Raw genomic sequence first — 12202 nt, 5'->3', positions numbered from 1 at the left:
GCTGGGACGAGTGCGCGGTGGAGTACAGCGGCCACGGTCGGACAGCGAGGCATTGCCCACGCTCTGGACGGCCGAGGAATCAGCATGTCCCATCACGATCTGCGGACATTTTTGGATTTAGTCGGAGTCCTCTTGATTTGGTGTCTTTATGGATCACCGCCCACGCTAAGCAGCACATATTGCACGAGCCCCCAGCCCCACCCTCCGAGCGTATAATTCTGGGTCAGAGGTATAATTTCACGGCGAAAGCTTAACGTGCCGCAATGCTCGGCACGGTCCACTGTGACGTCACCTAATATTTAGCCGCCCAATATACTGCCACCTGATATACTGCCACCTGATATTCAGCCGCCTGGTATTTAGCCGCCTGATATACTGTCACTTGATATTTAGCCATCCGATATACTGCCACCTGATATACTGCCACCTGATATACCGCCGCCTGGTATTTAGCCGCCTGATATACTGCCACCTGATATTTAGCCGTCTGGTATTTAGCCGCCTGATATACTGCCACCTGATATTTAGTCGCCTGATATACCGCCACCTGGTGTTTAGCTGCCGGGAGCTGCCGCCGGCTGCAGACCATCCCAGTTGGGAGAAAATAGAGCGCCCAAAGCGCTCTCTATTTTTTTCTCTATGTCTCAAAGCCGTGCGGGGATCAGGCCCCCAGACAGGTTGTCAGACATCTGATCCAGTGGCGAATCCTGGGGGGGAGGGGGGGGGGGAGGGGACATGGGGCCGTGCTCCGTCATTGGGCCGAAGACGCACCGCAGTCTCGTGGTGAAGAGGCACCAAAATCCTTATTTCAGGAACGCTTAATCTTTGTCTTCAAGACGCACCAAAGTTCAAAGGCGCCACAAACGGCCCTTTGAACACAAAAAAACCAAAGAAAATTTACTTCTAGAAATGGCGTGGACTAAAGCCAGGAACCATTCTGGCGTAAGATATGCTATCCACTAAAAGATAGGGTTTGAGAATAAAGTGGCCGAAAGCCGGGAACTTCTTGGTGAGATAATCAAGGGGGGGGGGGGCACCAAGTTCTAGGAGGCACCGCAGTGAAGCGCGGCCCCTCCCTTGGCGAAATCCTAGATCCTTCCCTTGTTCTGATCACATACCTGCTGTCTGGGAAGCAGTGTGGTTTTCGTCACTTCTGATTCTGACATGTTTCTCAGTTCAACGACGGTGTTGGCGCTATCAGAATCGCTGATAATATTCCTGTGGCCCATCTGACCGTTCGACTCACTGCCTTCACTCAATCTTGAGGACCTCCCTGTTTGAATTTGCCCGGAGTATGCAGCGCCAGGCAATACTGGGCTGTTCTGATGAGCGGCCTCCACATTGCCGTGTGATAGCCTATCCCTCTTGGTGGCCGGGCGCGACACCGCCCTGTCTTGGGTATAGACCACCGGCAGTGTTTCGACGACGTTAAACTGCCGCACATGTGCATAGGCCGCTGTGGAGAGCGACATTATTTTGGCGCCTCGATCGGAATCAGAGCCGGATTTCGATGCTCTTCCCGGCGCGCGCGCCTTGGCGTCCAAACTGTGCGCCACGTGCTTTACCGGGGAGACGCCCCTCTCCGGCTTGGAGACAACTTGATCTTTGTGCCTGGACCTGTACCTCGCTGGCAGACTTCCGTACTTGCTGTCCGAAATTGGCGCTTGCTCTTCAGCCTCTGGCGTCGCGGTCCTGGTCGCCGCCTCTGCTTGCAAGCTGGACGACGAACTTCGCCTGAATTTACCAATCGCTGTCCGCTCTTCACCAGCAGAGTCGGGACTAGAAGGACCATTGCCGAGCGGTGGCACGACATCCCCCTGCGGGGTCTGGCACACCGATCCAGGAACAGACGCCACGTCTGCATGTCTTCGGGTCAGGCTGAAGGGAAGGTCCCCAGCCGGTAGGTCGCTGTTGCTCTCTGAAACGGTCCAGCCAAAACGTGAGATAGTTTAAGCGTATCCATGCACACGGATAAATAATGGGATTTCGGTGCAGCTGAGGATATCCAAAATCGTTTGTATGTGGGCCCAAGCAATCGGGATAATGCTACCGATTAACCCGATGCATAACACACCCTTATGAATCCTACATACAAAAGAAAGGAGGCCACAGCCTTAATCGTTACCGACCGTTGAGGTAAGCGCATCTTGAACAGCAGTGCGTATACCATCAACTCAGGGGAAATACTGCACAACCACTGCAAGCGTTGGCTTATACTCGCACTATGTAGATCTGAATAAACTCACCTTTGTGTCTGTTTTGCAAATCACCCACAGCAAGTAGCGCGTCGTCAGATGATGCGCTCTGATTCAGGTCCTCGACGCCATGCCATCTCTCGTCCTTCTCCAGAGGCGGTCCGTCGCCATCCAGTCCTGTCCGCTCCCGTCCATCCGTATATTTCTTGTTCCCCTGGCGACGAGGTCTGTCCTCTGACTGCCCGCGACGCACTTCTCTGAATCCCTTCACTTGCCCTCGGGCGTCGCTCCCGACGCCGCGCGTCGCGCAGCCGCCCTCTCCCTCCGCGGCGCCGCGGTCGCCCTCCGCGCCCTCGGCACCGCTCGAGGGGTCTCCTGTGCGACGCTCGCCAGCAGTGCTGTCTGCAAACCGGTAGGCGCCGACAGCCGGGGGCGCGCGAGCGGCCTCGTCGGCGTGACCCCCTCCGTTCCCGTCGGCCAGAGCGGCGCGCGCGACGTCGTCCTTGAGCAGGCTCGGTCGCGATGCGTGCGGCGACGCTGAGCTCGACGCGGGCTCGCACGGCTCGCTGACGGCGCCGCTCCGGCGCGGCGACTGGCCGGCGGGCGTGGGCGAGGAAGCCCCCGAGTCACGAGCGGCCACTTCCCCAGCGCGCGCAAGGTCGTCCGACCCCGCGGCGGACGCGCCTCCCGACTTGTGACAGAACGGCGGAGACGGCGACGCAGCGGGAGCCAGCTCCGGCGGCTGGCGACCACACGGCTCCGGTTCCGGTGGCCTCGGAGCAGCGGGGGCTCGCTCCTCTGGTGCTGGTGGGGCGAGAGCCGGCTCCGGTAAGCTCGCAGCTGCAGTTGCTGATGGAGCGGGAGCCGGCTCCTGTAAGCTCGTGGCTACGGTCGCTGATGAGACAGGAGCCGGCTCCTGTAGGCTCGCAACCGCGGGAGGATCGTCTTCTGGCACTGATGCGTTGGAGGCCCGCTTCCTCTGCGGAACGAAGCGTGGCGCCGGGTCCGGTGCGGTCGGCCGGGCTTCAGCGGGCCCGGGAGTGGTGGGTGGTGGTGGCAATCCCCGGGTGCGCGGTGTCGTAGTCGCTGTAGCCCGCATCGGCAGCACTGGCGGCGCTCTAGTCGGCTCCGGTGGCGGCGGCGCGCGGCGCTTCCTGGCCATAGCAAAGAGGGTCGCGTCGATCTCCAGGTCGTCGTCGTCCTCGAGGCTAGGGGGCGCCGCCCGCCGCGACTCGGGTTGCCCCCGCTGGCGGGGTCGAGGCTGTGACGGCGGGAAGGCCAGGGCGCGCTCCGTCCCTCCACTCCGAAACAGGCCTGCAAGAGAGCGGGGATCCAACTCAACTACAGATATTCGTCTGAGTGGGATCGACCATAGAGTGCGGGCTGAGATACTGGGTCGTTGAGCAGGATGATGACGGTGGAAAATAAGGGGAGGTGGGTTGTTGACTGAGGCTGTTTAGATTTCTGCCAGCTTAGAAGCTTGAACGAAATCTAAACATATCGTGCATTTTAATGCTGTAGGAGCAACGCATAAACATTTGTTTATTTCAAATGCTATACACATACACCCAAGGTCCCGCACGAACGCGTCATCCGAGTGTTTATAATGCACTCGTTTCTGTTAATGCGCTCCCATTGCCGGGCTGGTCCGTCGCCGAGTTTGTGTCGATTGTCTGTGTTCCTGTATAACACTGCTGTGTGAGATACGTTGCTGTCCCGAGTCACCTGGCCAGGTACGCCCCTGTCCTGTCCCGGTCCACCTGACTGGGTGCGTCGCTGTCCCGGCTCACCTGGCCTTGATAAGTCCCTGTCCTGTCCCGGCTCACCTGACTGGGTACGTCTCTGTACCGACTCACCTGGCCAGGTACGTCCCTGTCCTGTCCCGGTCCACCCGGCTGGGTATGCCTCTGTCCCGACTCACCTGGCCAGGTACGTCCCTGTCCTGTCCCGGTCCACCCGGCTGGGTATGTCTCTGTCCCGGCTCACCTGGCCAGGTACGTCCCTGTCCTGTCCCGGTCCACCCGGCTGGGTATGTCTCTGTCCCGACTCACCTGGCCAGGTTCGTCCCTGTCCTGTCCCGGTCCACCCGGCTGGGTATGTCTCTGTACCGACTCACCTGGCCAGGTACGTTCCTGTCCTGTCCCGGTCCACCCGGCTGGGTATGTCTCTGTACCGACTCACCTGGCTAGGTACGTTCCTGCCCTGTCCTGGCCTGCGCGGTTGGGTACGCCCTGTACCAAGTCACCTGGTGAGGTTCGTCTCCGTCCCCGTTCACCCGGCGAGGCTCATCCCTGTCCCCGCTCACCCGGTGAGATTTGCCCCTGTCCTGGCCCACCTGGTGAGGTTTGCCCTGTCCCCGCTCACGCGGTGTTGCTCGTCCCTGCCTCCGCTCACCTGGTGAGGCGCGTCCCTGCCTCCGCTCACCTGGTGAGACGCGTCCCTGCCTCCGCTCACCTGGTGAGGCTCGTCCCTGTCTCCGCTCACCTGGTGAGGCGCGTCCCTGTCCTGATTGGCGGAGGATCGTGTGCGGCGTCGCTCCTCGCGCCAGTCTCAGAGCGGAACCGGACGTGGGTTTCACTGGAGGCCGCTCGGACGCGCGCTGCTTTCGAAGGGCGACCTCGGCCTCGGAGCTGGGGAGTCGGCCACCAGCCGCGGCTGCCGACCCAGACGGATGCTCCGGACCCGCCGTTGACTCCGCCGATGACAACGTGCTCGTCCGGCTGGCGGCGCAAGCGGACCGCTGAGTTTCCAGAGAGGTGCCCTGAGTTCGAGGTGCCCTGAGTTCGAGGTGCCCTGAGTTCGAGGTGCCCTGAGCTTTAAGTGTTCCAAGTTTGGGGCACACTGAGCTTGAGGCGTTTGAGGTCTGAGGCAATGGGCCATCTGCGACTCGTTCGGCATGCACCGAGGGACGATCTGTGATTACAGCTTCCCACAACCTAAGATTTAAGCAAGAACAGCTTCGGCTGTTGTGATCTTCCAGTGATTGCAGAGGGGGACATTGGGAAAATACGTCTTTTGGGGAACTTGTTGGCTATATAGCCACAGTTCAGGGTTGTCGACAGGTACACACCGATCTGCAAATAAATCAATGGATACCAATCTCTTAAAACAATCACCGCCGCTGACTACCGTTCACCGTCAGCCGTCAGCTTCAGCGCACGGCATACGGAATCAGCCGCAGCTTCTCCAGCGTGCACCAAAGGCTGAACACGACGTGTACGCGATCAACGCCGGACTCGGCTCATGTCTCGCGATGCGTTGTAGCGACTATTGAGGAGCATTTACAAAGAAGAGAACTTGTGTTGCCTAAAGCAGTTTTTCACTTAAAAGTATACCAATAGTCATGAGTGGGCTTCATTCACCATATCTGATGCTTACCTCAATATCTTCAAATGTGAAACATTCCCATTAAGCATTTTAACACACGTTCGGGTGGGAACCAGTTTGCACCCCCACTTCCGACATAATTTTCGGGCGGTGTGGCGTGGCCGACCTATGGCAAGTCCGAATTAGGCCGAGGCATCTAGGTTAAAGGTAGTTGCATGAGTAGACCTCAGGGCTGTTCGGCCACACATCGTGAGTTTGACCTTGTTTGACCTTAATGTTTAAGAAGGCCATCACCAAGAATCGTGTAACTTTGTCATAAGTGAGTTCACATACAGTTTTACCTGCCCAATGTATTTTGCGCCTCTAGATCCTTAGTTTTTTACATCTCGGGGGGCCAAATCACTCCCCCCCCCCGGCCCCCCCTATTCCATCGGATTCAACCAGCCGCCGCCAGAGCGCGTGTTGAGGCACTGCTCAGTGTTTTACAGCACCGACTACCACACCGTACAACGCTGAAAAACCACCCAGATGGTGTCGGTGCTTAAGTATAGGTATAAAGTGGGCAACAATTTCTTAAATATCCACGTGTTTCTGTAGGAGACCACGGGGAGCAGACCTGGTGTTTGAAACGGTTTAAGACATATGCTCGTATGGAAAAGAACTGGACACTGACACTGACATACCTCGTCTCTCCCTGAATCTTCTGTTTGCTCTTTTTAAGCGTCTCATGTCCTCCGCATTTTGTCGGTATTTTCTCACCGACTGCGGTCACGAAGAAGACAGTACTTTGGATGTTTTTTTGGGCGCCAATATCAGCGACATTCGCAGTCTCTGTCATTGAGCCAACCACACATTTCCATTGGGCGGGCGGTAAGCCACCACATAATCAGGGTCATTTGCTTCATCGCCACGGCTGTCTGCCTCACATGATAATCCGGCAGCTGGGGGGGGGGGGGGGGGGGGGGGCAGCAGCGGCGGCAGTACTGGCTAAGCAGCTGTCACCGGCAAGACTGGTTGAGGTTTTGCACGGCTGCACTGTTAACACTAGTTCACTGGCTTCCTATACTAATATGCTGGTATACTGGCTCACTGGTTCTTGTTCCATGTTCCTCAGCCCACTGATTGCGCCACTCACACCGTCTTTTCGTTTCGGGTAGATTGCAGCACTGGGGTAAATCCGATGACCTCATTAGCTACCTTGCTGACGCAGCATGTTTGGAGAAACGCTTTACTCAGATATCTTGCCCTTCCATATCTCTTACTATCACGGTCATTGCGCTACCCACAACCTTATCACACGACGGGAACGATCTGGAAGGTAGGTCACGTGATTTAATGGCAAATTGGGATGAAGTAGCATCACCACGTTTCAAAGCGGTGCGCCTTCCTTGGCACCACCAGTACTGAACAGCTTGCTCCGTGTCGGTCTGGACCTAACGACTCTTTCCCCAAGCGAGGACAAGGCCGGGATACGTGACTGCCGATTGACAGCGATTTGTCGGACAGTGATTTGTCGGAGCCAATGAGTCAGTGGTGCTCCCTATGCTATCCAAAGGCCCACAGTGCCCAACAGGGGGTCCCGTGTTAACAAAGGAGACCGAGTCAGACGGGGTCGGTGTTGGAGAAGGCCTGAAGAGCGGCCGCTAGGGCCAGTGTCCCCGTGTGTTCGGGAGTGACAATCAAGGGCCAGACTGGAAGACTGAAGGGCTCCAGGGGCTGACTGTATGCCATATTGAGGCCCCCCAACCGTAGAGCCGTGATCTTAAACTTCACTCAGAAGGCCTCCTGCACGGATTGGGTACCCCTGGGGCAGTCAGCCTCTGGGACCCTGGACAATAAACCTCTATTTCCGAATCAACGCACAAAAGTTGGCCATATAAGACGTATGGAGTGGGGCTCTCCGACAAAACGTTCAAAAATGATCGGGCTAATAAACTTCTACATGCTATCTTATGCGCACGTACTTTCCGTACGAAATTTGTCACTGAAGAACACTTATTTACGAGAATCTGCCCACGGACCTTTACGTGCACAATCATTTTCGTTACATGCTTTCTCCCAACAAATAATTAAACATGCAAACTTTATGTTTAACGAACCTTCTTCAATGCGAACTTTTGACGTGGCAAGCGTCTCACACTACGTACCTGACCCCACGCGAAGCTTTCCACTTGTACTTTTGTCCGTAACCGGTTTTAAAAAGTAAAGTGGTGTTTTACGTTATTAAAATAGCTTTACGTAATGCGTGCCAGACGGCCATAAGCCAGCATATCAACGGGCTCGCCCCTTACCATAGGTCGAGGCGGTGCGAACCAGATGGCCTGTATTCATCCAAGCAGCCGGGCCCCTATTTTGAAAAAGTACGACCTTCAATGAAACTGATGAGGCAGGGATTGAATATGCACGCCCTAAACAGAAATCCGTTCCGGTGGTCGTAGTTATCAAACGACTCAGACAGATATCGGCTATCAAACGGCTTTTAAACGGCTATCAATCTCAGCAGCTAATAACAACCAGACTCACTTTTAACGTCTCTCCTACTTTTGATGACCTAGAGCTTTTAAACTGACGAAAAATAGTTTGTTTTAATCAACGTAACACTTTTACATGTCAGTATCATCTTCGTCTCAAAGTAGTGATCGTAATGAGTTCTCATTCCCCCTAATGACCAAAGAAATGAACTATCTTTACCTCCCAGGATTACAAATCGTTCTGAGAAATGCCAACCGTTTACTCTCTCCCAGTTCGGGAGGCACGGCCGATTAAGTATGCGGAATAAGAAAAGGGTTCTGTGGGATCCACTTGTTCCCTTCCATCTAAGGCCAGGAGACTAATTTAAAAATCCTACCCAGACCGGTATTCGTGAGAAAGCCCGTTTTGCCTCAGACCCTGGATTTCATTGCCCCCCGCCAAAAAAACCCGAAATCTGTGGCGTCGCTCCTGGAGGGTGGAGAAGTGGCAACTGCCTGCTTTGTTCCCCCCCCCCCCCCTCCCTTTTCCGCTGCCCCGGTGACAGGCCTGTGCTATTACTCATACTGAGATCATTACGGGCATAGATTGCTCCACTTCTGGCTTTGGCACGCGAGGTTGGCCGTGATGCACGGAGAACCCGGATAGGCAAAAGGGTTTTTCAAAGTTCATCGACATTTACCCACCAACCAAGCAAGACAACGACACAATTATCACGCACGTCATGAGTTTGCATTACGGGTATGATGCCTTGAAAAATGCGCTTCGGTGGAATCGACGGCGCCATTGGGCCACCACATTTTTGCTTTTTGTAATTTGCCATATAAACCATTAAGGGGTGTAGAATCGGGAAATGAGCCGGGAGGGCTGAGCAGAAAATAATGCCAAAACATTCCCTGAAATACGTCAACATACAGGGTACTCTACGGATTTGGATCACTTTCTTCCCAAAGTTTGGGGAGTGGGCTTGAGCCCAAGTAGGGGGGGGGGGGGGGAAGGCTGCATGCTCTTGAACTGAAGAGGAAACTGAAAACCTGCTAGTCCCGCGATGTGAAACTAAAATTTTTGACTGCTGCCTCTCGGCTTTTACGAAAGGCAGGAACGTGCAGCCATTAATAAGAATAATTTTTGGTCTCTAGGTACTATGATAAATGTTTGATAGCAATTCGACATGAATATTTAGCTTGACGCTGTAGCAGACTTGCTTGATTACTAGACATAATATAACAATTCGAAATACACTGCGTCTCGGCATTTAGGTATCAACAATCTTTACATTTTAAACGGTGAATGTCAGTCGTGTGGAGATACTGCTCTGATGATTCTTTAAGACCGTTTACACCTTAGGCTACAACATAGCACATTGATCGACACTACTTAAATGCGCCGATACCAACTAATTTCACAGATTTCAGTATCCTTTATAGAACATTCGGAACTAAGGTAACCCAAAACACAATGATCAAAATGCTCACCGACAGTTAAGCCCACGTGATTGTCATCCCATCGTTTCCTCCCGACGAGCGGTTAGCTCACGCCTCCTGCTCGCGTCCTGCCGTCAGTCACGACGCTGATGCCCTCACTATTTCCCTCGCTGCGTACCTCACTGCATTGCTTTGTTTGCTGCGATGAAACTGAACAACGCGCCAGCCATCGTCTTGAACGCTATGCCTGAGAAGTTTTTACGGTCTTCATATGAAAAGTCAAAAGGTCAAGTCGTCCCCCTTCGGAAGGGTTTCATGACCTGGAAGGCGCTTTCGGTCTTGGCGGAGCCAAGCAAGCCGTATTGAATGATGCTGCCATTGACCAGCCATTTATAAGTGTGGAATTGTCCTTGGGAGAGGACGTCGACCGTGTGCGAGGGGCAGACCAGCTTTCCGCAGTTTCGGAGGTCCGTGAAGGTCCGTGAATCCAGCCTGGATTGCTCCACGCCATCCTACGCTCTGCCCACCTTCATGTGGATCGGCCGACTCCCAGGAAATCTCCTTGTCGACGGAAAGGCAGAGGCAGGGCTCATAGTTGCACACTTTGAAAACCAAAAGTTCAGGTGGCCGATGGTCTGCTCGGTCCCAAACCACTAAACAGGAATGTCATGTGATCAAATGCAACTTTTTCTAAACTGTAAGCCCTATTCCTGTCACAAAAACAACAAACATGATTGGTTTTCTTTTCTCACACTATAATCTGATGAACAGCACCGATATTTATCGGCTTGAACACCGATGGGTCCGGTCCAGAGCGTGACATCGCCGCTGTTAAACCGTGAAGTAGGGCCTCGCCGGCATCAAGAATCTGGTTGAGTATCTTGCTCGGGTCATTGGCTGCGGAGCCGTCAGAAACGATTCATAGCATGCCCGTCACAGGTAAATAACCGAGCGTTTTTCGATCGGGGTCAATCATCTAGCTCGGAGGACAAGAAATGCTAAGTTACCCACCGCAGCGGAGGGCTCTAATCCCTGCAACCGTCATCATGAGCCGCCGGGTACACCTGTCACGGGTTCAGAGGTCAGCGCACGGTGAACCGTCGCATGCCGTCCACGCTATCTGCTGCTCGTCCGGAGTGCATTCTGACCACTAGTCCGCCGATAGCGCCGTAGGCAGCGCGCCGTGGCAGCGCGGCGGCCGATCCTGGGGCCCGCCTCCGGCTCCAGCGGCGCCAGCCACCCGGCCACGGCACGCATGACGTCACCGACCTGCCGGGACGGCCCGCTGGAGCCCAGGTCGTAGAGGCTGGCGCTGTCGGAACTCCTGCGGGAGCCCTCCGAGGCACCGCCGGAGAGCCGGGGCCGAGCCGACACGGGCGCATCCTGCGTGGTGCGGACCCCGCCGTCGTAGGCGTCGGTCGCAAGCTCGCTCCGGCAGCCTCCCCCTGGCTGACCTGACCCTGTCGGCTGTACGGCGTCGCTGGTGACGGCACACGACCGGAGGATCAGGGGCTGGTGCACACATCCTTGCCGAGTCTGGGAACCTTGGGCAGAGTGCGAGTCACAGTAGGGTGTGACTGTGAACGCACGAGCTGTTACTGCTGCAGACACAGGCCATAAACACGAAGGGTGCTTCTTTGGTTCTGGTTCTGGTTCTGTGGTTCTGGCAGTTTTGCCGCAACATGTTTCGACACCTGTAACGCGTGGAGGTCATCGGACAGGACTCCAAGGGGCATGCTAGGGTTATCCTCGCACTTCAAACATATTTTCCCACCGTGCACCTCAGTGTCCACGATGTCATACAAGCAAAGTACCCGAAACGATGACGCGCTGAAAGCCAGAGGCCAGAACGAGCGAGGCTCAAAACACCGCCAGGGTCAAACCGCACATGGCCCACGGATAATAGCACAAATGCGACAAGAGCTGCCGGTGGAGCCCGAACGCAGCCCGGCGCAACAGACAGTTCACTCCACATCACCTCCAGAGTCAGAACAGACGGTCAACTCCACAGTCACCTCCAGAGTCAGAACATCAACTCCACAGTCACCTCCAGAGTCAGAACATACATCAGTCACTCACAGTCCACCTCCAGAGTCAGAACATACAGTCAACTCCACAGTCACCTCCACCTGTCGAGGCGGCGCCGGCGCCGGTCGCCTCCTCCGACGAGGCTCGTGGGCGCGCCGCAGGGTGGCGCGGGCGGCGTCGCGCTGCCGACCTCGGACGCATCCGGCTCGGACAGCGACTCGGCACCGTCCAGCGACATGTGACGGCTGGTGGCGGCTGGAACAGGGAAGACCTCTTCAGCGGCCACGTGGGTCGCACGGCCGGCTCGCGCGCTTCTGTTGCGCGTCGGAAACGGCGTGTCCGTCTCACTGCAGGTCATGTCACGACCGGTGTTGCCTGTGGACGCGACATGCGTGGCAGCCACCGACACTGTACGATAATCCCAGCCAAACAAGTGTTGCACTTCAGCAGATTGTAGGGTGGAAATAGTCGCGAGCACGGTCTGAGCTGTGCTGACATCCGCCCGTGAAATACCCATCGTCACATCCGCTAAATTTACCCAGCTAGATTCAGTGCCGGTCGTGAGCCGCTGGCACTGGATCTTTCATTCCGTCGTGCACTAGTTCGACAGCCATGCCCGCACTGGGTGTTTATTTGAACATTGGGAGCGCTGAGATCGGACCGCCATGGCTGTGGCCCCTGGGACTCGACTGGGCATATAACAGAGCTACTACGTCGTTCGAGAAGATGGCTCCGGGTTCCCCATCTAGCGCCGGTTGT

General features: G+C 55.6%; 1 protein-coding gene across 1 annotated transcript in view; it reads right to left on the bottom strand.

Moving 5' to 3' along the window:
• LOC119109989 (uncharacterized) overlaps positions 1-3357 on the bottom strand; it is a 4434-nt gene extending 1077 nt beyond the window's left edge. The window contains exons 1-5 of the mRNA XM_037233736.1: positions 3342-3357; positions 2247-2471; positions 1624-1918; positions 1119-1125; positions 3-99 (exon numbers count right to left, since the gene is read on the bottom strand). Coding sequence (XP_037089631.1) covers positions 3-99; positions 1119-1125; positions 1624-1918; positions 2247-2471; positions 3342-3357 — 640 coding nt within the window. The remainder of the gene's footprint in view (positions 1-2; positions 100-1118; positions 1126-1623; positions 1919-2246; positions 2472-3341) is intronic.
• Positions 3358-12202: the final 8845 nt, after the last annotated feature.

The sequence above is a fragment of the Pollicipes pollicipes genome, unplaced genomic scaffold (genome assembly GCF_011947565.3).
Source record: "Pollicipes pollicipes isolate AB1234 unplaced genomic scaffold, Ppol_2.1 Scaffold_7231;HRSCAF=8579_pilon_pilon_pilon, whole genome shotgun sequence".
NCBI classification, from domain to species: Eukaryota; Metazoa; Arthropoda; class Thecostraca; order Pollicipedomorpha; family Pollicipedidae; genus Pollicipes; species Pollicipes pollicipes.
This window is presented reverse-complemented; position numbering and strand designations above follow the sequence as displayed.